This window comes from Hemicordylus capensis, chromosome 4, assembly GCF_027244095.1.
Source record: "Hemicordylus capensis ecotype Gifberg chromosome 4, rHemCap1.1.pri, whole genome shotgun sequence".
NCBI classification, from domain to species: Eukaryota; Metazoa; Chordata; class Lepidosauria; order Squamata; family Cordylidae; genus Hemicordylus; species Hemicordylus capensis.
In genome coordinates, this window is record NC_069660.1 from 84888754 (window position 1) to 84910909 (window position 22156).

At 42.3% G+C, this 22156-nt stretch overlaps 1 protein-coding gene across 6 annotated transcripts in view; it reads right to left on the minus strand.

Annotated features, from left to right (window-relative positions):
* Positions 1-22156, minus strand: part of TESK2 (testis associated actin remodelling kinase 2) — a 108422-nt gene that overhangs the window by 9370 nt on the left and 76896 nt on the right. For all 6 annotated transcript variants that reach the window (XM_053248073.1, XM_053248072.1, XM_053248071.1 and 3 more), the window contains 4 exons: positions 10570-10652; positions 7326-7401; positions 5139-5222; positions 3333-3419 (listed from right to left, as the gene is read on the minus strand). In XM_053248073.1, the coding sequence (XP_053104048.1) occupies positions 3333-3419; positions 5139-5222; positions 7326-7401; positions 10570-10652 (330 nt within the window). The remainder of the gene's footprint in view (positions 1-3332; positions 3420-5138; positions 5223-7325; positions 7402-10569; positions 10653-22156) is intronic.

Below are 22156 nucleotides of genomic sequence, written 5' to 3' on the forward strand. Positions count from 1 at the left end.
AGAGGGCGAAAAATTTCTCTCTGTCCACCCTCTCCACTCCATGCATAATTTTATGCACTTTAATCATGACTCCTCTTAGTCACCTCTTTTCCAAGGCAAAGAGCCCCAGCCATATAGTTGTATATGTGTACCTAGCCATATAGTTTCAGAGGGTATCTGGCATATTACTAATCATGTCAAATGTTAAATGGCCATTGTAGAGGGATTTTTCTTTCTTTCTGAAGTGGCAGAGAGAAGTACCAAGTGTTTCCAGCCTAGCAGTGGCTTACATTGTTTTATTCAGAAAGCCTGGCTAGTTAGACAGAGAATTGGGCACTTTTGCAGTTCATTTCCACACCACCTCAATGAGAGTCAGGCTGGAAAATAACATACAGTAAGAAAAGGGAGGAAATTAAGTTGGTCTGCCAGAAATACTCAATGTCAGTCTCAGTACTCAATGCCAGCTGTTAAACAGCTGACTTAGCAAGTGCCTACTGCAAAGTAGACACAGGCTTACAGGGCAGAGTCACTATTTCGCAGGGGGGTTCCAGGCACCCCAACCACACTCCCTGCATCTGATGTCAGACGCAGTAGTTGTGGACCCATTAGCAAGAAACCTTGGCCGGCTCTGCATTTGCAGTGCAGCCAGTAGCACCTCTCCCTGTTTGCAAAAGCAGAGACATGTGTTCCTGGCCAGGCTGGGAGCCCAGTGCTGGCTGAAGCCTTTCAACAATGGAGCAGTGCATCTCAAGTTTTTGAAAGGCTTCAGCCAGCCTGGCCGAAGTTTACTTGTTAATGGGGCCACACCCCCTGCGTCTGACGTCAGATGCAGTAACTTATGTTAGAGGTGAGGGGTGTGTGGCTTGGGCAGTGAGATAGACAGGGGCTGCTGGCATCCTTGCTCCGTCACTGCAGGTTTACAAATAAAAATATCAGAAACCAAATCTAGACAGACACTATGGGAAAAGTCTAAAAATGCACTATACAGAGCGAAGTCTTCCAGGTAAGATATACAGACTGTATATATGAGCAGCTAAATCTTTGCTTACAAGTCACCATGAACAACTCTAACAAGATCTGGAGCAGAAGGAGATGGCAGATATAGAACAAATCTTTCCAGAATTCAGTATTTTTTTCCTTTTCAAAGCACATCATAAATATACAATTTCTTCACAATGTAGCTTAAATTGCAAGATAAGAACTTGGCCCACTAACAGCAAACTTCATGGCTCAGCAGGGACTTGAACCTAGATCTCGAGCCCAAACTTTCATAATATAAAAATCCTTCACAATTTTCTACATTTTCAAGGGTGCTTCTAAATTTGCATACCATTACCACGGCGTGCAAGTCAGGGTGTCTTAGACTCAGATGCTCAAATCCATGATTTTAAATTCCTTTTGTGAGCTTATAAACAAGAGACAGGCAATAAAAGAACTGAAGTGATATGACTAAGGTAGCATTTCCTATTGAATAAACACTCACATCTTGTTTAAATGGTATCTGTTTAAACATTTTACAGATTCTCATAATGCTTTAAAAACCTGCAAAATCTATTTTACCAGACATTTTAAATAAATAATATTGGGCTGAATCCTAACTTGCCATTTTGTGAATGGAGCTCTTTCTCCTAGAAGGTGTATTGCATGGGCTCAAAGAGATCCTTCCATGAGTGGAAGGGAATGGCAAGTTCACAAATGGTAAGGTAGGATCCAGAGCTGTATTATTCACTCAAAATGTGTATGCCTTGTCTTTCTATCTAAATGATATGAAGGCAGCTTACATAAGTTTCACACACATCGATAAAATACAGAAATAATTAAGAAACATGGTGGGTCAAGTATGCCATCATGTGCCTCAATCATACCACTTTCAGCCCTGTGAAAACTCTCATCTGCCTCCAGCCGAACTGTAAGAAACAGCTGGGCTCAGCTGCAAGATTTTGAATCAGCTGCTGACTAGCTAAGTGAAGTCATTCCACAGCTGCCTCATGCTGAGAGCAGACCGGCATATTAGGTGAACACCACTGAGTAAGAGGGAATCCTTATGCAAGGGCTTATCTGTACTATCAAAACATGTCTCCAGCGCTTTCTTTCTTGCATGACAGTCTTGCAAGTCCTCACATTACAACCACAGTACTATACTCCTTTCTACATGACAGGCTGGGGGAGGAAAAAGATGAGTGCGGAAGAGAGCCATGAAGCTGTTCACTATGATTAAATAGATGGATGAATTCTCCAGCATTGGACTGCATGTGAACCTTCACTAAATGAAAGAAAATGGTGGGAAGAAGTTGTCTTGCTGTTATCCGAGTCTAAAAAAGTACAATCAGAATGTTCCTGTGATGACATGAGGAAGCACTAAAAAAAGAAACATATGCTTTCTGTATGCACCAAGATCTTTGTAAAATTATGTCTGCCAAGCATATGTCTCCACTGGCTGCCAATGTGTTTTCAGGCGCTGGTTTCAACTCAAGGTGCTGGTTACTGCCTTTAAAGCCCTCAACAGCTTGGGCCCCAAGTACCTTAAGGACGACCTGCTCCCAGCTGAATGTACATGCCTGACTGGGTCAGCTGGGAGGGCTCTGCTTTGTGTGCCAATACCAGCTGAAACTTGTTTGCCAAACATATGGGACCGGCCTTCTTGATGATAGCTCCCAGGCTATGGAACTTGCTCTTGGTTGAAATCCGCATAGCTGCCTCTCACCCAATCTTTCATAGGGGATTGAAGGCTGCTCTTTTTATCCAGGCTTTTGGCCACCCTGCTCTCTTTTTAGGTGTGTCTTGTTTTGAGGATATTTTATGATTGATTGTTTTTTTATAAACTAACAAAAATTTATGAGGCATTCCATCAAGAAGGCATCAATACAATCAGCAAGAGTTTAATGATATCAAAGAGTTTTTATTCTTGTTAATCAGCAATTTACAAGAATAAAATTCTAGTTTTATGTCTCAATACCTCTCTTGGGATCATTCACATCTGGGAATTGGAAGAGATGCTTGCACCCAAAAGTACATCTACAAATAAGCCAGTGTAGAAGGCTAGCTAGCTAAGAAATAGGTGAATACACACACTACCACTCTGACCTTTCACAATTTTTCCATAGGAATTTCACTCAAGTCTTGGAGGTTGCACTTAGCCACTCCTCAGATGCCTTATCTATGATGGAGTAGGGCTCAGAGGTTTTCTGGAATCCCAGACTTTTACACAACTTTGCAGATATACTTTGCCTTCAAAGCCCTCTCACAAACCAATTCTCCAGGTCGCCAGAAGCCTCAGTGAAGTGGCATTTTGTTTAATCAAAGCTGGGATTTGTGAAAGTCTCTTTTGCTATTTTCTCATTGAATATACTTACATTGCAGCAGTTGAAGGCCAACTGCAGGAAGTTAGGTGGACAGTCTCCCACCATGTTTTGGAAGGCATCATAATCCAATCCAAAATTCTACATGTAGGAAAAAGAAAAAAGTGAACTATTAAAACATAAATTGAAAGCACACGTACTAGAGACAGAAATAGAAAAATCATGACGTTAAGGGGCAAAACATGAAAGATAATTAGAGAAAAAAATTTTCTGTGTTAGCAGTAGGTTGTTCTCCATGCTTGCAAAACTGAATCACATCTGTAAAATTAATTTCATAGTTGTCTAAGGGAGAGGCTAGCCTCCTAAGTAGATATACTGTAGGCACTGACAAGGGGAAGATTTTCTCCTTAGCTTCTCGTTTTGGCTCTATCTGTATGTCTCTCAGGCATAGAACACAAATGACCCACCACCTACTTCCTATCAAAAAGCCTGTTTGTTGGCATGATGCTGGGGACTACTGGATTGTGACACAAAGGAATGCAAGGACGACCCTGCCCCTAAGCAAGTTCACCTATGCCAGCCTCATTTGGGGTGTAGGTGCAGCACAAAATGCTGTCCCAGCATCAACATATAGAGAACACATTGCCCTGTCATGCCAATACCAAGATTCCCAATTATCAGCATTTTGGAAATACTGTACAAGAGAGAGGGTGGGGCTGTAGTTCAGAGGTAGAACATCTGCTCTGCATGCAGAAGGCTCCAGGTTCAATCCCTGGCATCTTCGGGTAGGGCTGGGAAAGACCCCTGCCTGAAACTTTGAAGAGCCACTGCCAGTTAGTGTAAACAATATTGAGCTAGATGGACCAATGGTCTGACTTGGTATAAGGCAGCTTCCTATGTTCCTATGAGAGCTTTCAGGAGATGCTTACAGCTTCAGAGCACCACTATAAAGTTATAATATTCCAGTCTTCCAGTGTGGTCCAACATTTGGTATACTGTATGAGACTTTATTGTGTCTAGTCAAACCAGGAAGCAGTGCACAGGGTGAATGCACAGGAACCCAAGACATTATCTTATCTGCATGGTGTTTGGCCATCATCAGCTTAGAACACAGAAACGAACTACATGGACACAAACTGCATAGCCAGTCTGTGATGGAACAGAGAACTCAATTTGCATCATGATCCACCTATGAACACAGTTTCGCAATAACTTTGGGGCAGACTAGTTATGAAATTAGCAGCTCCTTTAAAGAAGGTCCTTTGAAGCAAGAACATCTGCCTTCCTGTCCAAAAAAGGGCAGACATTTTGCACATTCTCAGCTTGAGAAAAGTTTCATGTTGATAATCTTCCTGGAATCAAACAGCAGGAATTTTTCAGAAAGGACCTAATACCAACCCACTCCAACTCTTGCTAAAAGTCATGAGGAAATAAGCCTGGGCTAAAATCATCATTCTAAACTGAAGCATGATAGATAGCTACACTTTGATCTTGCTCACACACTGGGAAGGAAAAAGAGGGGGATACTGAGGCACCTAGCCAATATCAAAATTCAGCCCTGATTGCAAGATAAGAGCAAACCCTTATCAGACTGCCTTCTGATGAAGTAACCTGCATCATGTTGTGCCAGTCCAATAGCAACCCACAAGCTCATGGCAAATTGCCAATGTAGCACTCACCTGCAAACTATAACTATGTGCTTAAAAAAAGAAAGGGATGAGAGAGAAGAGGTGTTGTGCATTTTATTAGAAGCCTTACAGCATTCATTCATCACATGTTTAGCAAGTGTTCAGAAATCATTAATAACCAAGTGAAAATCTTCCGTATTCTTCCCTTGTCAATACTGTACACTTTGCTCACCTCCGTGCGAGGGAGATAGTCTGGATCTGCCTGGATCCTGGCTATAATTTCACAAAGAATGATGCCATACGAGAACACATCAGCCTGAGAAGGGGTGGGGGTAGGGAAAGAAAAGATGACCACAGTTTTATTAGAGGTACTCCTCAGATATCTTATCTGTCAGGGGTTTCCCCCTCACTCCTCAGAAGAGCCCTCTACTGTCACATTCCTCTGGAATTCAAAGTTCTCACTGATAACATTATATTTGCCAACATTCTAAGAACTTGAGGAAATACAAACCGAGACCTGGAAAGCAGAGGACTTACTTCCTTTCTCCTCAGAGATTAAAGCATGAATATATGTTCATTGGACACGTTCACTTAAGGTAGGTACAGATGTACCTGGAAACAGGACTGAGTGCAGTTTTTTCTACAGCAAGATGAGCTCTGCTTTTTCCACCCTCACATTTCAAACACACGAACAGCCTCCAGATCAAGTCTGACTGCCTATTCTTGTTTGCTCCTCCTGTTGTGCTGCAGATGGGTCTTCCCCCCACCCCACACACCTATTCCTAGTGCTGCAGATGTTTGTTCTTCCTATTCCACTTATGCACCCACCCCTTTGTATGGTTATTTGAGGTTCAGCACTTCTTTTTGAGTTTTGTCATATATAAACAATTTACCTTTGAGCAACTGCTCTGCAAAGGGGGCAGTGGCTCCATGACTGACGCAAAGGCCAGCCAAACAACATTGTGCAAATCCAGCTTCTATTGTTACCCAGATGAAGCTGTTTCCCCTGAGCTCAATTTGGACAAAAAGGTATTATGAATGTCCCAACATGTGGCAAATGCACTTGCACAGTGGACTCACTGCTAAAATTATATATGATCATACACTCCCACCCAACAAAGTTTCTTAGCAGCATATGGCTATTCCCCCACTCCCCCAAAAAGAACTCGGCAAATGTTGCCTTATAATATAAGCAGAAACCTATCTAAAGAGTTCAGTTATGAACTTCAAATATAAGATGCATCTAGCGCTACAAAAATCACTTTTTAACACAAAGCAGAGAAAGGACTGCACACTGCTATCCAATGCCAGCTATAAAGTTATCAGCATAAAAAGCAAAACCTCTACAAGATACCACATTTATCCCTGACATCTCAACTGTCATACAATAACCCAGCTATCCATTAGTAGGAGTACTCAAGACAACCTTTGGGATAGAACAAGGTGTACATTTTATAAGTGTGTATGTGAAGCAAAATGGACTAAGCACAATAAAACTGAGAAGTCCTAGTTGTTGCCTTTGCTTAACAGCAGTATGCCAAACAGCCATTTACAGCCCTCATGTGTGGCCATGAATGCAAATGTATGCACACTGCACCAATGTTTCCAGTCATTAAAACACTGCATGGATGGGGGTGGGGGTGGGGCAAGATGGTGATAGGTGGGGCAGTGAATGGAACAAAGCAGCCACAAGGCAAATATGAATCTATGAATGTAGCCAGGGATTAAGAAAACTGCTACACATTTGAGAGGCTAAAATGAAGTCATCATTTAAAAAATTCTCAGAGTGTCCTCTGGATCAAGGCATGTGGTATAAGATACATAAGAAACATATTTTGAGGAAACAAATGCATTTAAGCTGTACATACCTTCAGGAGATCATGTAATATATTTCTGTGATCTTGTTATTTGTATATTTTGTTTTTATAGAAGTCTAATCAATATCTTGCCTTTTACTATTTAACTAGAAACAAACTAGACTGAATTACATGAATATTGATCATTAGCTGCTTTGCATCTAAGAAGAATAGAGTGTGTGTGTATACACACACACACACACACACACACACACACACACACACACACACTTACTTACTTTAAATAAAGGTTAGATATTCTGTTTGGTCTAATGACCGTAAATAAAATTACAATTACAATTACTAGATTAGATCTTCATTCCATGACATCAATTTGATTTTTGCCATTTCATTCAACTGAGATCTCTGAGCAGCTGAAGAGTTTTGTATCTTGTTCAGGAAAAAGAAGAATCCTGACAGAGTTTCTAATGGGAATCTATTCATTTAAAGTAATTAATGGCCACAGAGTCAGAGCACCTTTAAAGTTATGGATGCTCACAAATTCCTAGGGTGACAGTAAACCCAATACCTAGTAAAAGATTTTCTGTTTGAAACAAACCAACCTTTTCGTTGTATCTCTCGTCTCTCAGCACTTCAGGTGCCATCCAATATGGAGAGCCCACCACTGGCAGCTTCTCACTTGAATACATTTCAAGGAAGAAATGGATAAAAGGCAGCAAATAAAAAGTTAGAAATACTTCATACGTACTCTACAACTCCTTAGCTTTCAGCACAAGAATAAGTACAAGCTGTTCTCTTGCCATTCATATCTACTCAGTACTTTGGACAATGAGAGATGTTGGGACAAGAGCGGACAGGAGTGAGATCTGAAGCAATCATGCTGCATAGTAAAGCAAAATCATTTCTGTTCCATTTCCTGAAAGGCCTCTCTATAATTCCAGGCTACTTAATCCAAGTCCTCAGACATCCATACTCTTTAGCATCAGGAGATGGAATAACCTTCCTAAATGCTTGCCTGGAAGCAGTAATGGACTGGATGAGGGAGAATAAACTGAGGCTGAATCCAGATAAGATGGAGGTACTTATAGTGCGGGGTCAGAACTCTAGAAATGATTTTGATCTACCTGTTCTACATGGGGTCACACTTCCCCAAAAGGAACAGGTACAATGGGAATACTTCTGGATCCACACCTCTCCCTGGTATCTCAGGTTGAGGCGGTGGCCAGAAGGGCTTTCTAGCAGCTTCAGCTGATATGCCAGCTGCGCCCATTTCTTGAGATGAATGACCTCAAAACAGTAGTAAATATGCTGGTAACTGCCAGACTTGACTTCTGCAATGCGCTCTATGTGGGGCTGCCTTTGTACAGTCTGGAAACTGCAGTTGGTACAGAATGCAGCAGCCAGGTTGGTCTCTGGGTAATCTCTGAGAGACCACATCACTCCTTCACTGATAGAACTACATTAGGCCCTGGGTATTTAAGAGAACATCTTCTTCATCATGAACCCCACCACCCATTGAGGTAGTCTGGAGAGGTCCGTCTCCAGTTGCCGCCAGATCGGTTGGTGGCCACACGGGGATGGGCCTTCTCGATTGCTGACCTGAGACTGTGGAATGAGCTCCATACTTAAAGATTATCCTCCCCATCTGACTTTTTTTTTAAAGCATTTGAAAACCAACCTCTTCACCCAAGCCTTTTCAGCTTTTTTAATTTTTAAGTTTTAATCCGTTTTAACTTTTAGATTGTCTAAATTGTTTTAAGCCGTGTGTGTGTATGTTTTAACTTATTTTATGTTATTGTTAACCATCCAGAGATGGAAGTTTGGGGTGGTGTACAAATTTGACAAATAAATAATAAAATAAATATGATCTCCCCTCATGTTCCACCAAGCAGAACATCCCAGAACAAAATTTTGAGCACTATATGTTTATCTCTAACCAATCCTAAAAGATATTTATCTAGACAGCATGATAAGCAACTTCTTGGAAACAAATTCCACCTGCTGCAGTAGAGCCTTTTTATTTATTTAGTAAAGATTTTTATTTATTTATTTATTTAGTCAGCGTGGTATAGTGGCTAGAGTGCTGAACTAGGACCGGGGAGACCAGAGTCTAAATCCCCATTCAGCCATAATACTTGCTGGGTGACTCTGGGCCAGTCACTTCTCTCTCAGCCTAACCTACGTCACAGGGTTGTTGTGAGGAGAAACCTAAGTATGTAGTACACCGCTCTGGGCTCCTTGGAGGAAGAGTGGGATATAAAATGTTTTTTAAAAAGATTTTAATTTATATTAGCAAAATCTCTTAACCTCTTTGGTGAGGCTTAGGACAAATCTGCACAAGCAGAGTCAATGCCTGGGGCCCTACACCTGCTGTGGGTGCCTTTGCCTTCTGAAATGCAGTGGGCATTCACTAGGAACAGGATCTTTTCAGTAGTAGTGCAGGAGAGCTCCCCCACCCCTGTGGAGGCCTGTTTGCCCCTACTTTGTAGGCAGTTTTTCAGACATCAACCAAATATTTGGCTTTTTCAGAAAGGGACTGGTTAACTACTGTTCCTTTTTGTTGGTTGTGGGGTTTTTAGGACAACATTCTTTAGTTTTTATCTTGTCACTTGTTTTATCCTCAATTTTAATGCTTAAAATTTTTTTACACATTTGTTTGCAAGTCATTTAGGATTGCATATGCAAAAGAAAAATGAATACAAGTTTTAAATAGTTTTGTTTCAGCTATTTATTTGTAACTAATTTTTATATTGCCTTTCATAAATGTTATTGCAAGGCAGCTTGCAAAATTAAAAACACAATATCCATAAAAATAGAAGTAACACAGTAAAATGATGCAACAGAAGCAGTAAAACACAGAAACGAGCACTCCTTAACCATCAATGGCCTGGATAAACAGCAAAGTATTTACCTGCCTCTTAAAAAGGCAGCAAACAAAGCAAGGAGCGGAGGGACATCTACTGGGAGAGCATTCCAAAGCCTGGGGGCAAAAACCTAGAAGGCTCTGTTCCACATGCATAACAATCAAACCTCTCTCAGTGTCAGCACACTAAGCAGCAGTTTCTCCAATGATTTTGTTGGGTGGGCAGAAAAAAATTCAGAAGCTAGCCAGAGATCCTTCAGGTATCCTGGACCCAAACCATTAAGGGGTTTAAAGGTGATAATCAGCATCTTGAACTGGATCCAGAAACCAATCAGCAGCCATTTTTCAAAATGGGCAATAACATGCTCCCAGTGAGTGGCTCAGGAACAGAGTCCTAACTATTTTACAACCAACTGCAGTTTCCAAATATTCTTCGAGGTCAGCCCCATGTGGAGTGCATTGCTGTAATCCAGCCGTGACGTGATTAAGGTATGGCTAACCATGGCTTCTAGCAAAGAGGAGCACAGCTGGTAGCTATGACCCAATCTATTCCAGCTCAGTATCATTATGAGTCAGTACACACTGAACCAGGGAGCATGTTTGAAATTGTCCGAACAGCAATTACTGTAGATATTTTTAGTGCCAGAGCTCAGGTCTGCATCAAAGATACACCTGGACATGTGCAAAGTACATTCCAAATATACACAGTCTGCCCCCCACATACTGGAAACTTGACTGGAAGGTGGCTGCCAAATCATAGTATGCACAGACAGCATTGAACACCTCTCTTAAAAAGCAAACCATGTTGTACCACTAGGCAAATTCAGATTAGAGTTGTAGTCAATTCAGTGGAAACAGTCATAAGGGGTTTCCCTTTAAGTTCAGTGCTAAATCTCAGAAAGCATTTAGCCATTCCTCATAACTATTTTGTTCAGGGCTGCACTCACAAATTCATTTTGATTACCACTGGAAATTCCACTTACCTAAAATCAGGAATTTTCTCTGCTAAACCAAAGTCGCCAACTATAGCAGAATATCCATTCTCATCATGCTTTATTAAACAGTTCTGAATTAAAGAAACAGGAAATTAACAACACTGCCCCTGTTTGAAACAACACCATTAAACATTAAAAATATGATGCAAGTTCATTCTAACTACATATCAGACATGTCTGGTCCAAGCTGTAAACATATCTACCACATGTCTGCCAAAGCTACTAAGGGTGCAAACTCATACATTTGTTAATCAGTTCAGGTTCATCAGCTGACTTGCTTGACTGGGAAAGAAAACCTCCTTCCTAATTCTCAATATGAAGCAGATTTCTGAGTAAGTCCCATTGAACTCTGGGAGACTTACTTTTGAACAAACATGTATAGGAATGGGCTGCAAGCCAGAGAAGGGAGATAACTTCTCTGAGAAACCTTTGAAGAAAACTTCTCTGAGAAACCTTTGAAGAATAAATCAACATGATTTCTATATTCAAGAAACAGAATGTTTACAAATAAATAGCTTTACATATTTTTTACACTTTTAAGTAAACTATTAACTTATGGTTGTAATACACATGACATTAAATACATCAGCATCATGTAGTTTATATTTGGAATTTAGAACTTTAAGTACAATCACTGTACATACATTTGAGATGTAAAGCGAAACCAACGTTTCTGCAATATTGGCAAAGCATGGTGTCAAGTTTGACAAAAGCTTATGGATGCACTACACAGAGAACTGGACTCCATAGATTTGGGAAGCATTGTATACCATGTAGACGGCAAGAAACAAAACACTTTATTCAGTCCTCATTGAAATTAGTATTTAAATCCGGCCATTGTCCATTGGACCTGGCTGACTTATATTTTAACTAAACTACAAGTGTGGTAGAATTCTGCTCTTCTGACTGCTTTGACTTTATCCCAGCTGACTAGTTTCTGGCACCAGCTTTGCTCTTTGAGCATAGGGCACAACAATCAGTAGCAGTAACTCTGAGTATCTCTAGAGTGGCACCCTGCCTGCTCACATAAAGAATAGTTAAGAGAAGTATGTGTGTGGGGGCCAGGATGACAATGACACATCAACATCAGAGGTTCAGTGTGCATCTCTCATAAATATACAAATGACTGTGGGATTCCTAGTTCCTGAGTATTTGTTTTAACTTGAATCAGTTATAGCACATGCAGTTCACTTTGGGATTTATAAATTTACCCAAGGTCAACTGAATCAGGCCAACCCAACACACACTAAAGCTTCTCAATTATGGCCTTTGTTATCTCTCATCAAAGAATGCATTCATTCAGCTTGCTTGTGGTTAAATATTTGTTCACTGCAAAATGCAGCTAAACCCTAGAGGGATAACATTAATCATACTGCAATGTTAAAACCATGATGAAAATTCAGCATACTTGGTACAGGAACGACCATGTGCTAACAGGAGGCATTTTACAAGGAGAGGATTTTCTCTCTCTCTCCACACTAGTACTGTCAAATACTGGGAACTGGTGCTGGGAGTTTTTAACTGAAAAGTGGCATTATGAGCATTTAAATAAATGGGAATTTTTCCCAGCTATTTATGCACCTTTTAGATATACAATAATAAAATCAAGTTGTCCCCAATAGGGTTATGAACTTTAATGTTTTATACCATGAGGATAAAGCTTTTAAAAAATATATATTTTTAAAAAGTGATCTTGGCTTGTCAGTGAGTAATTCATATCCATTTGTTTGGTTTCCTGCATTAGTATATCAGATCAGACCACTGCTTGGTCTACAAATACTGCAGATGAAAAAACAGGTTGCTTACCTGTAACAGGTGATCTGGAAGTGATCCGTTGAATCCATAAGGAAATGGGTTCTGCACCTGCGCAGGGACCTTGCGGGCCGACTAAGTAGCTCCTCGCAACGCCCAACTGCCACCACGTGGCTTATGTGTCTGTTATACTCAGCGGTTGGGTGTCCCTCAGTCAGTTTTGTGCAGACCGCCCCTATTAGATATCCTCGTCTTCGTTCATCCTTTTTCCCTGCCTTTCTGCAATGGGGACGGACAGGGTGGGTCTTATGGATTCAACGGATCACTTCCAGATCACCTGTTACAGGTAAGCAACCTGTTTATCTGAACTGTGATCCATTGATCCCATAAGGAAATGGGTGAATAGCTAGCTTCCCCACCAAGGTGGTGGGTGCAGAAGGCTGTTCTTACGGCAACACCCGTTTCAAGACACTTCTCCCATACTCTGCCTGGCGTGCCATGCGTAGGTCAACAGCATAATGTTAAATGAATGGCTGATGAGATGACCATGTTGCCGCTGTACAAATGTCATCCATTTTAATGCCTGAAAGATGAGCTGCTGAAGCCGAGTACGCTCTAATTGAATGCGCTCGCATTGTCTTTGGAGATGGCACCCCCTGTTGCTTGTACGCCAGAAGGATAAGTTCCACAAGCCAATGTGCTATGCGCTGTTGAGACACTGCGTGTTCCTTCTGTTTCCCTCTGTATGAAATAAAGAGTTTCTTTGTTTTTCTTATTGATTTAGTCACCTTTAGATAATAAAGTAGTGCTCTGCGTACATCCAAGGAATGTAAGGCTTTTTCAAGGTTCGTTTGAGGCGACTGGAAAAACGTTGGCAGCACTACCTCTTGATTAAGGTGGAATTCGGTCATCACCTTTGGCCGGAAGTCCATATCCAATCTCATCACCACCTTGTGAGGAAAGAACTGGGTGTACGGCTTGTCAATTCTCAATGTGGTCATTTCTCCCACCCGCTTCGCCGTGGTGATGGCAATCAAAAAAGCCACCTTAAGCATGAGTGTGTGGAGAATTGCAGAATGTAGAGGTTCAAAGGGTGCTTCTGTGAGTGCTGAGAGCACTAACAAAAGACTCCACTGCTCAACTGGTCTTCTTAGTAGGGGATACAAGTTGTTCAGCCCCTTCATGGATCTCTTAATCTCTGGATGTAAAAAACCTGATATCCCATCCCGGGTGTTTGGTTGATATGGCTGCTAGATGTACCTGTAGTGACACATTTGCCAGTCCTTGTATCTTCAAACTTGTCAAATAAAGCAACACTTGTCAAACCGTAGCATGGAGTGGACGGGATCCATGGTCCTTAGCATAAACCTTGAATCTCTTCCATTTTCCAAAATAACTGTGTCTAGTCGATGCCCGTCTGCTATTTATAAGAATCTTTTTTAGTATCCGAGCTTCCACGATGTCAAACGTAGTGTCTCTATCTTGGGATGTAGTACCCGACCCCCTTCCCTGTGTAGGAGGTCCAGATCTGGAGATAGTCTGTAAAAATTTCCTCTGGATAGTTGAAGTAGAGGTGAAAACCACGGCTGGCATGGCCACCATGGGGCTAGAAGTATGCAAGTTGTTCTGCCCCTCAGAATCTGGCCTAACACCCGATTCAGTAGTGGAATTGGTGGGTATAGGTATAGCAGACCCTTGCACCAACTGTACTGAAAAGCATCGCCCAGCGACCTGGGACCCATGCCCGCACGTGAGCATCCGTGTCTCTGATCGAATTGATTGGTTCGGCTGAGGGAATCGGCTAGGTGATTGTCGACACCCCTTATATGAATCGCCACTGGGTAGATGGTATGCGTTATGCACCAGTCCCACATTTTCATAGACAAGGCACATAGCATGGGAGACACAGTGCCCCCGTTTGTTGATGTACGCAATTGCCGTCATGTTGTCTAGGTGAACCTGCGTTTGAGCTGGGGTTCAAAAGCTTTCATTGATAAGAATGCAGCCAGGAGTTCCAGATAGTTTATATGATGTTGACTCTGTGACTTGGACTACTGCCCCTGTATGCAGTGATGGTTGCAATGTGCTCCCCATCCCAGTAGGGAAGCATCCGATGTGACCCAACTGGTCGGAATTAAAGGTCTGAATGGAATTCCTTGTAGTAGGTTGTCCTTCAACATCCACCAACATAGTGATTTTAAAACTGCTTGGGGTAGTCTTAGACGCAATCTTTGGCTGTCTATGTTGGGTCTGAAATTCTTCAGGTACCATCGCTGCAGAGGGTGCATACGCAAACGCATGTATCTGACAGTTGTGTTGCAGGATGCCATCAAACCTAGCATTCTCTGAATTGTCTTTGCTGGCTGAACTGGGTTGCCCTGGAGTAACTTTACCAGAGAGACGATTTGTTGGTAACCATCTAGTGGCAAAAAGACCCTTTTCTGCTCCATGTCCAGAGTTGCGCCTATGAAGTTTAGGTGCTTTCTGGGTTCCAAATTGGATTTCTTCCAATTGATGTTGATTCCTAAGTCCTGAAGAAGGCGTATCATCTTTACAATCTGTGTGCGAAGTAGCTCTTTGTCCTTGCTTACCAAGAGCCAATCGTCTAGATATGAATAGACAACCAAACCCTGTGTCCGCAAATAAGCCACAACTACAGCTACCACTTTGGTAAATACTCTCGGCGCCGCCGATAGACCGAATGGCAAGACTGTGTATTGGTAAATTGTCTTTCCCACAGTAAATCTGAGATATTTCTGGTGATTCTCCTGGATACCTACATGAAAGCAAGCATCCCTGAGATCCAGCGTTGCCACCCACTCCTCCTGATCTAGGAAGGGGATTATCGTCTGCAACACTTCCATCCTGAATTTCCGGGCCCAGACAAAATTGTTGAGTCCCCTCAAATCCATGATTGCTCGGATCCCTCCATCCCGCTTCGGTATCTGGAAGTAGCGGGAGTAGAAACCTGACAATCTTTTTGCCCACTGCACAGGCACAATTGCTCCTTTCCCTAATAACACTTGTATTTCTTCCTGTAGTACTGCTGTTGCCCTGGTGAATCTCATTCCTGAGAATGGGGGTAGAATCTTGAACTCGATTGCATATCATTATTATTCTCAGGACCCAGCGGTCTGATGTTATATTATGCCATGCTTGGGCATGGCTTGCCAGTCTGATGGTGGAGCCGGCAACTACAAGAACGATGACATTGGCCTTGGCAATTGTTGGTAAATGCAGTGGGCTGACAGAGCAATCAAAAAGATTGCTTGTTATTGTCCTTATTAGAACGATTGCTCTGGTTCTTGTTATTATTGTTGTTGAATCCACCTCGATTGTTGGAAGGGTCTATTTTGACTTCTAAAATCCTTTCTGTCTTGATATTTGTATGGTCTCTGTCGGCTATAATTTCAATTACGAGAATTGTAAGTAAAGGAGTTAGCCGAGGATGTCGAAGCCATGAAGATCTTTGCTGTAAATTTCGACTTCTTTAAAGTCTCCATTGTCGAGTCAGTGTCCTCATGGAACAGTCCATTCCCATCAAAAGCCAGGTTCTCTTCCCGGTCCTTCATGTCAGTCTGTAACGTTGTTGATCGTAGCCAAGCATAGCGGCGCATTGATATAACAGTAACCATTGCTCTCGACTCTGTCTCTGCCAAGTGCTTGAAGGTGCTGAGTTGTTGTCTAGTCACCGAGGTGGTTCTTTCATAAACCTCATTAAACCTATCCTGTAGCACATCCGGAGTCATAGAGGTGGAGTCTTGTAGAAGGGTGTCCCATAAAAGGTGAGTATAACGGGCCATGCAGGCCGCATAATTGGCTACGCATATAGCCAGACACGAAGTAGTGTAAATTTTTCTGCCGAGGACATCCATCTTCCTGCCTTCTCTATCTGCAGGTGTCGTATGGCGCCGTCCTCCCTTAGATGTTGTAGCACAGTCCACAACCATGGAATTCAGTGCAGGGTGGCGGATTAGGTAAGCATCATCTCCTTCTTGTATCCTGTAGAGATTCTCTAAGTGTTTCGATGTTGGGGCCAATGCCTGTAAAGTTTCCCAAGCTGTTTTGGCAGCTCTTTCTCTTTCCACATCCTTGCCACAATGTGACGGGGTATAGGGAGATTGCTGAGGAGTGTGTGCAGGGAATAATGTCAGGCGCCTATGAAACGTCTGCGGCTCAGACGTTGCTGTCCATGTCGACTGTTCCGTTGACAACGACATGCCCTTCGATGCAGAAGATGCAGTAGGAGTTTTACTGGATCGCATACCCCTCCTCGATGTCGAAACTCCTCCGACTTCGAGGCGTCAGTGCTATTCAGCAGCTTCAGTTCCTTCGATCTTGGTGCCTGTGTCGATATCAATGAAGGTTCACCCCTTCGAGCCTCCGTCTCCCAATCAGCATCAGAGCCCTGAGCTGAGGAAGGAGAGGGTGTTCGTTGGCTTAATGTTTCTCGACGATCAACATCAGGGCTATGATGATGCTTCCTACTGTGTTTACTCTCTTTCTTGTCGAATGACTTCGGCTTTTTAAATAGGTCATCAGCAGGCACGGTTTTAGACTGAAGTTTCTCAGACCCGTGCTGCATCGACTTTGATGTCAATGTCGACCCGTCTAGTCGCTCCGCCTCCCGTCGATGTCGATCCATGTCCAGTCGAGCCGCCTCCCTTCGATGTCGAAGGCGGGCTCAGGCGTGGAGTAGGGACGAATAGCTTCATCATACAACGCTGCTCAGAGATGCAAAGCCCTGTTTGTCCTGGTCTGTTTTGAGAATGAGCAGCAAATCTTGCAGGCTGCTATATTGTGCTCTTCTCCCAAGCACAAAAGGCAAGCTTTGTGATGGTCCGTAGAGGGCAATTTTGCACAGCATTTCATACAGCGCTTGAATGTTTTTTTAGCTTCCATCTCAACTCTTCCCGTATGTCGTTTAGCAGTCTGAAGTCAAGTACCGAATGAGCCGTCCAAACAGCTGACAAAGTAGTCCGTTATGCGATCTCTATCCATAAATCCGTTCTGTAGATCAAAAATCCAATAGACAACCGTATCTTTCCACAAATCAAGTCCACTAACCAAACTCTGTACCGTTTTCAGTCCTAAGTCGTTATTGTTAAATCTCAAGTAATAAGTATATCTCTGCTACTGAGGAGCAGAAACGAGGTCTGAACGCTATGGCGGTCAAACAGAAACTGACTGAGGGACACCCAACTGCTGAGTATAACAGACACAAGCCACGTGGTGGTGGTTGGGTGTCGCAAGGAGCTACTTAGTCGGCCCGCGAAGTGCCTGCGCAGGCGCAGAACCCATTTCCTTATGGGATCAATGGATCACGGTCCAGATAATTTAGATCCAGACTAACAACTGTTTGCACTTTGATTAAGAGCAGCAAAGTATTTTTTAAAACTTGTCTCACATTTTGGAATCAAGAGATTTGGCCAACAAGTCAGTGCTGCATCCCCTTAACTCCTTGGAGTTCTAGCCAATTTCTGAACTTCCCCACCACCAAATTGCAAAATAGGTGTATACCAATCATCAACCCTAAAGTGCTCATCTGAAAGCCATTTCCCACCATCCTGAGCCCCTATACATAGATGACCACTCAAGTAAAGCTCGCCACAGGAAATAGTTTGTATCCATCTGCTAGGTAGCACCAAGGCAGGGGCAACTGTGTATGTGTGCACATTATAAATATGATCTGGATCTGGCCTCCACCAAAGCTGCTTGGGAAGGATGCTTTTTTAAAAACAATGTTTTACTGCATAAACAGAAGGCTATCCAGTTTGGAACCAATGGTTCCTAATAAGAAAACAAGCATTTAGAATGAGATGTTTATTTCAGTATTTAGCATCTAAGGGACTAATTCTCTTTGGAAGAACAAGGTGGGAAAGCAGAAAACAACTTCTGAAAGAACTGTTGCCAAACACACACCAATTATCCTGAAGGGAATTGCATCCTGGATGACACCACATCTCAACTTGCTTAGAGCTGCAAATGAGTTCTAATTTTATGACTCTGTGAAGGAAGTTGGACTGAGAGACCATCATTTACTTATGCTATTCAGTGAATTAATCCATTCGTGCTCTTAGAAGCAGGAACCAGATTAAGTCAGATATGATTAAACACCACTGAAATAAATGAGATGAGTTAAGTTAGTCGAGACTAAGTCTGTTTAATTTCAATGAGACTGAGTCATGACTAACTTAGTCTGGATCATACCCCAGGTTTCCTACATACAAACACAAAGCCACTAAGTCCCAATTAACATGTGAACCTATGAAGCTGAATAAGGCTGTCGTCTTATGCGTGTAGTTTCGCTTGAACACAGTGGGACTTTCTTCTGAGTAAACAAACCTAGCACTGGTATGTATGTCAGATGACTTCCCTCATCTAGTCTGTTTCTGTCTACTCTGGCTACCAGCAGCAATCTTAAGCAGAGGCTTTTCTTATGCTAAAGATGCCAGGGACCTTCCACATCAAAAACATGAGCTGCACCATTGAGCTATGGGCCCATCCCCATTGTGTTTCAAGCTCTCTGGAACGTATGTAGATCTGCTTAGAAGATGCAGTGTGACAACACAGTAATCTGTCTGTGGTAAATTCTACATCAGAAATAAATTTCTCCTAGCAGTATACGCAACCCAAGCTGTGACTTGAGTTGAATAAGCTGAAATCTTTGCTTAAAGAAACTCAAGATGAGCTCTAAAACAGTTGACAACTGTTTATGCACAAACAGATGTGAGGGCGCATAAAACTCCTTTTGTGTGTTGGGAGAGCTTAACATCTGCTTTGCACAATATAATCCTGCTAAGGAAGTGCAACATTTATTCCCCCCCACCTCACATGAAGAATAGATATCCACTAGCCATAACTTGTCCAGACCAAGTACAGTCTCCATTGATTACAGAATGCAATTTCCTTTGAGAAGGATTGCTTTATATCCAAGCATATTACTGCAGTTTCATTCAAATTAATTAAAATACCAAACAGCCAACTGGGACAAATCAACTGCAACTTGTTCTGTCATCATCATTGGTATTGATGGATGAGGCAGGCAAAAGGGAAGCCAATAATCCCTACAGTTTAAAGTACTTACTGTATTTATGAAATATTTTACAGCCACTATTATAAGGTGGAAAAAGCAGACATGTTGCTAATCTAACAGTATATTCCTGCTACCCTAAGGTTAATATTTTGCAATATTATTGAAATACTTCTTCTTCATGTTGTTTGCGATTTAAGAAGAAACCTATGTTGTAAAGTACTACTATGATGCAAACATAGAGCTTGAAAGGTTTGGTGGGGTTTGCTGCAAAATCTTGCCTCAGCTGAACAGATGTATCTAAAAATCATGCTCACAGATAATGGATTTGCCTTCACAGTATCTGTCTTCTTCTCTCATCTGGGATTTCTGGAAGCTGCATATATCTCTTGCTGCTTACCATTCTTCATTATCCCCTCTTGTTTGCAAACAAAACAAACCTAAATCCCTTAACATTTGCCTCATTTGATTTATAAGTTCATGACCTTAAATAGCAATGTCTTAAATACAAAAAAAAGTTACGTATTCAGAGATTATTGTTCAGCATCTTTTACATTTTAAGCACGCCAATATTTTCATTTTAGGATGGTAAATTCTTGTATTGCTCTTTGACTTGTCCAGCAAATCACCCAATGCTAGAATACTGCTCAGATGTATATGGCTGTCTACCCATGGCTTTCATTTGTAGAACTGCTCTCAGGCAATATCCCCTAGTATGCCACGTAACCTTCCATTGATCAGGGCTTCACTTGGAAGAACCTTCATAGTTGTTGCCATTTTTCCTAAGTGTGCTGTCTCCCTCCACAAACACAGGGACAAATATGAAGAAGCTATGTGACTGAAGGCAGTCATGGGGCATCTTTTTGACAATGTGGCAACTATGATATCTGAAACGACCCTTCCCTGCACCCCAAATTTGTGATAGGGATGCTTATGCAAGAAGGTTGGACTTTGGCACAGTAATACAACCAGGAAAAAAGACTATAAGGTCTGTGTTCAAATCGCTGCTCAGTCATGAAGTCTCTGGAGTAACCTTGAGTCACTTCCTCTCTCTTAGTCCAGGGTATCTCACTCACAAGATTGTTGTGAAGATAAAATCAGGAGGGGCCATATGTGAAGTCCTGGATTTCTTAGAGGAAGGGCAGGCTACAAATGCAAGGAATTCAAGGGCTGCATTACTTGTTACATTTCTAGAATTCTAAATTCTATTCTAACAAATACATGTTATCAGACCTAGAGGCTATTCACATGTGCATGCAAAACCGAGTTAAGGAAAGCTCAGCCAGGTTTTGCGTGTGTGTGTGTGTGTGTGTGTGTGTGTGTGTGTGTGTGTGCATACTGCTGGGATTGGGCTAATCCTGGCGGCAAACCCGCCTATGAAGCCTCCCTTTAAAATGAGGTTAAGGAAGCGAGCGCTCCCTTAACCTCATTTTTAAGATCATCTGTCAGCTGTGGCTGTAAGCAGCCACAGCTAGCAGACTCGGGAGGGGGGTTCCCTATAAATGCACTGCACACTCACACAGTGCATTATTGGAGTTCAAGGGAGCAGGGCAATGCAGGGCAAGGCATCCCGGCAACCCGACCCTCGGAGCTGCTAGCAGCAGCCAGTGCTCATCTGGGTGGGCAATCTGTCTGCCCAGGGAAGGCAGAATGATCATCTGGGAGGAGGTAAGCTCTTTAGGGCTTCCTCCCCGCAAACCCTGTAGCCCTTTCTCACTGCTAGTGAGAAAGGGCTCCTAGTGTTGTGTACTCACTGAAACTAATACTTGGAATGAACACATTGATTTAAGCATGCTTCAGGAAGTGGCAATCTACTACAGCTCTCTAAAGCATGTGTTTGGAGTAGAACAGTTGTAGATCTTCTACAAACACTACTACAGTTCAGCAAGGGAACACGTAAATCCACCTGCACTTCTACACAGAGATTTTCAAAAACTATTACTAATTCGCACTTATATAGCTCTTTCAGAGTGTTCAAAGTGCTTCACATTTATTATTTTCTTATAACCCTTACAAACAATCCTATTCAGATAAACCAATATTATTCAGAGTAAATTTCATAATAAAGTGAACAGAGTCAGTTGTCTCAGGTGGTGCTACCCCACCTGCTCATTGCTAGTACTGGAAGATATTCCCCTTAGGGGATGGAGGCACTCTGGGAAGAGCAGGAGGTTCCAAGTTCCCTCCCTGGCATCTCCAAGATAGGGCTGAGAGAGAGATTCCTGCCTGCAACCCTGGAGAAGCCACTGCCAGTCTGTGAAGACAATACTGAGCTAGATAGACCAATGGTCTGACTCTGTATATGGCACCTTCCTCTGTTACTATGAGAGGTTCTTTGCGCTGCTGCCAAGCCTGGTCAGGTGCCCAGTGATCTTGGGTGATCTATTAATTCTCCCATATTGCGGGGGACAGGAGGAGAAGCAGAGGCAACGTAGTCCACCTAAGGCCACATAATAAACTCATAACTGAGTCAAGATTCAGACTGGTGGCTTTGATTCGTAGCTCTCTTAGATATCACTAACATGAATGATGCTTTCGTGTTAATGTTAACACATTTATGAATGAGTCATTACCAACTAGTCTGAAATATTTTGGGCAACATCTAGACTATTAAACAAATACAGCCTAAGTGGTGCTTGGCTAAATTTCCTATTTTAATATTTTAGACAGACTAAAATCCTTTCAAGGCTATATCTGCTCTGCAATCACAAGATCTATGTGAAAGTACAGCACTGTAAATATTTGGCCTCTCTTTTGAATGGAGTTTCACAAAGACCACAATCAGACTAC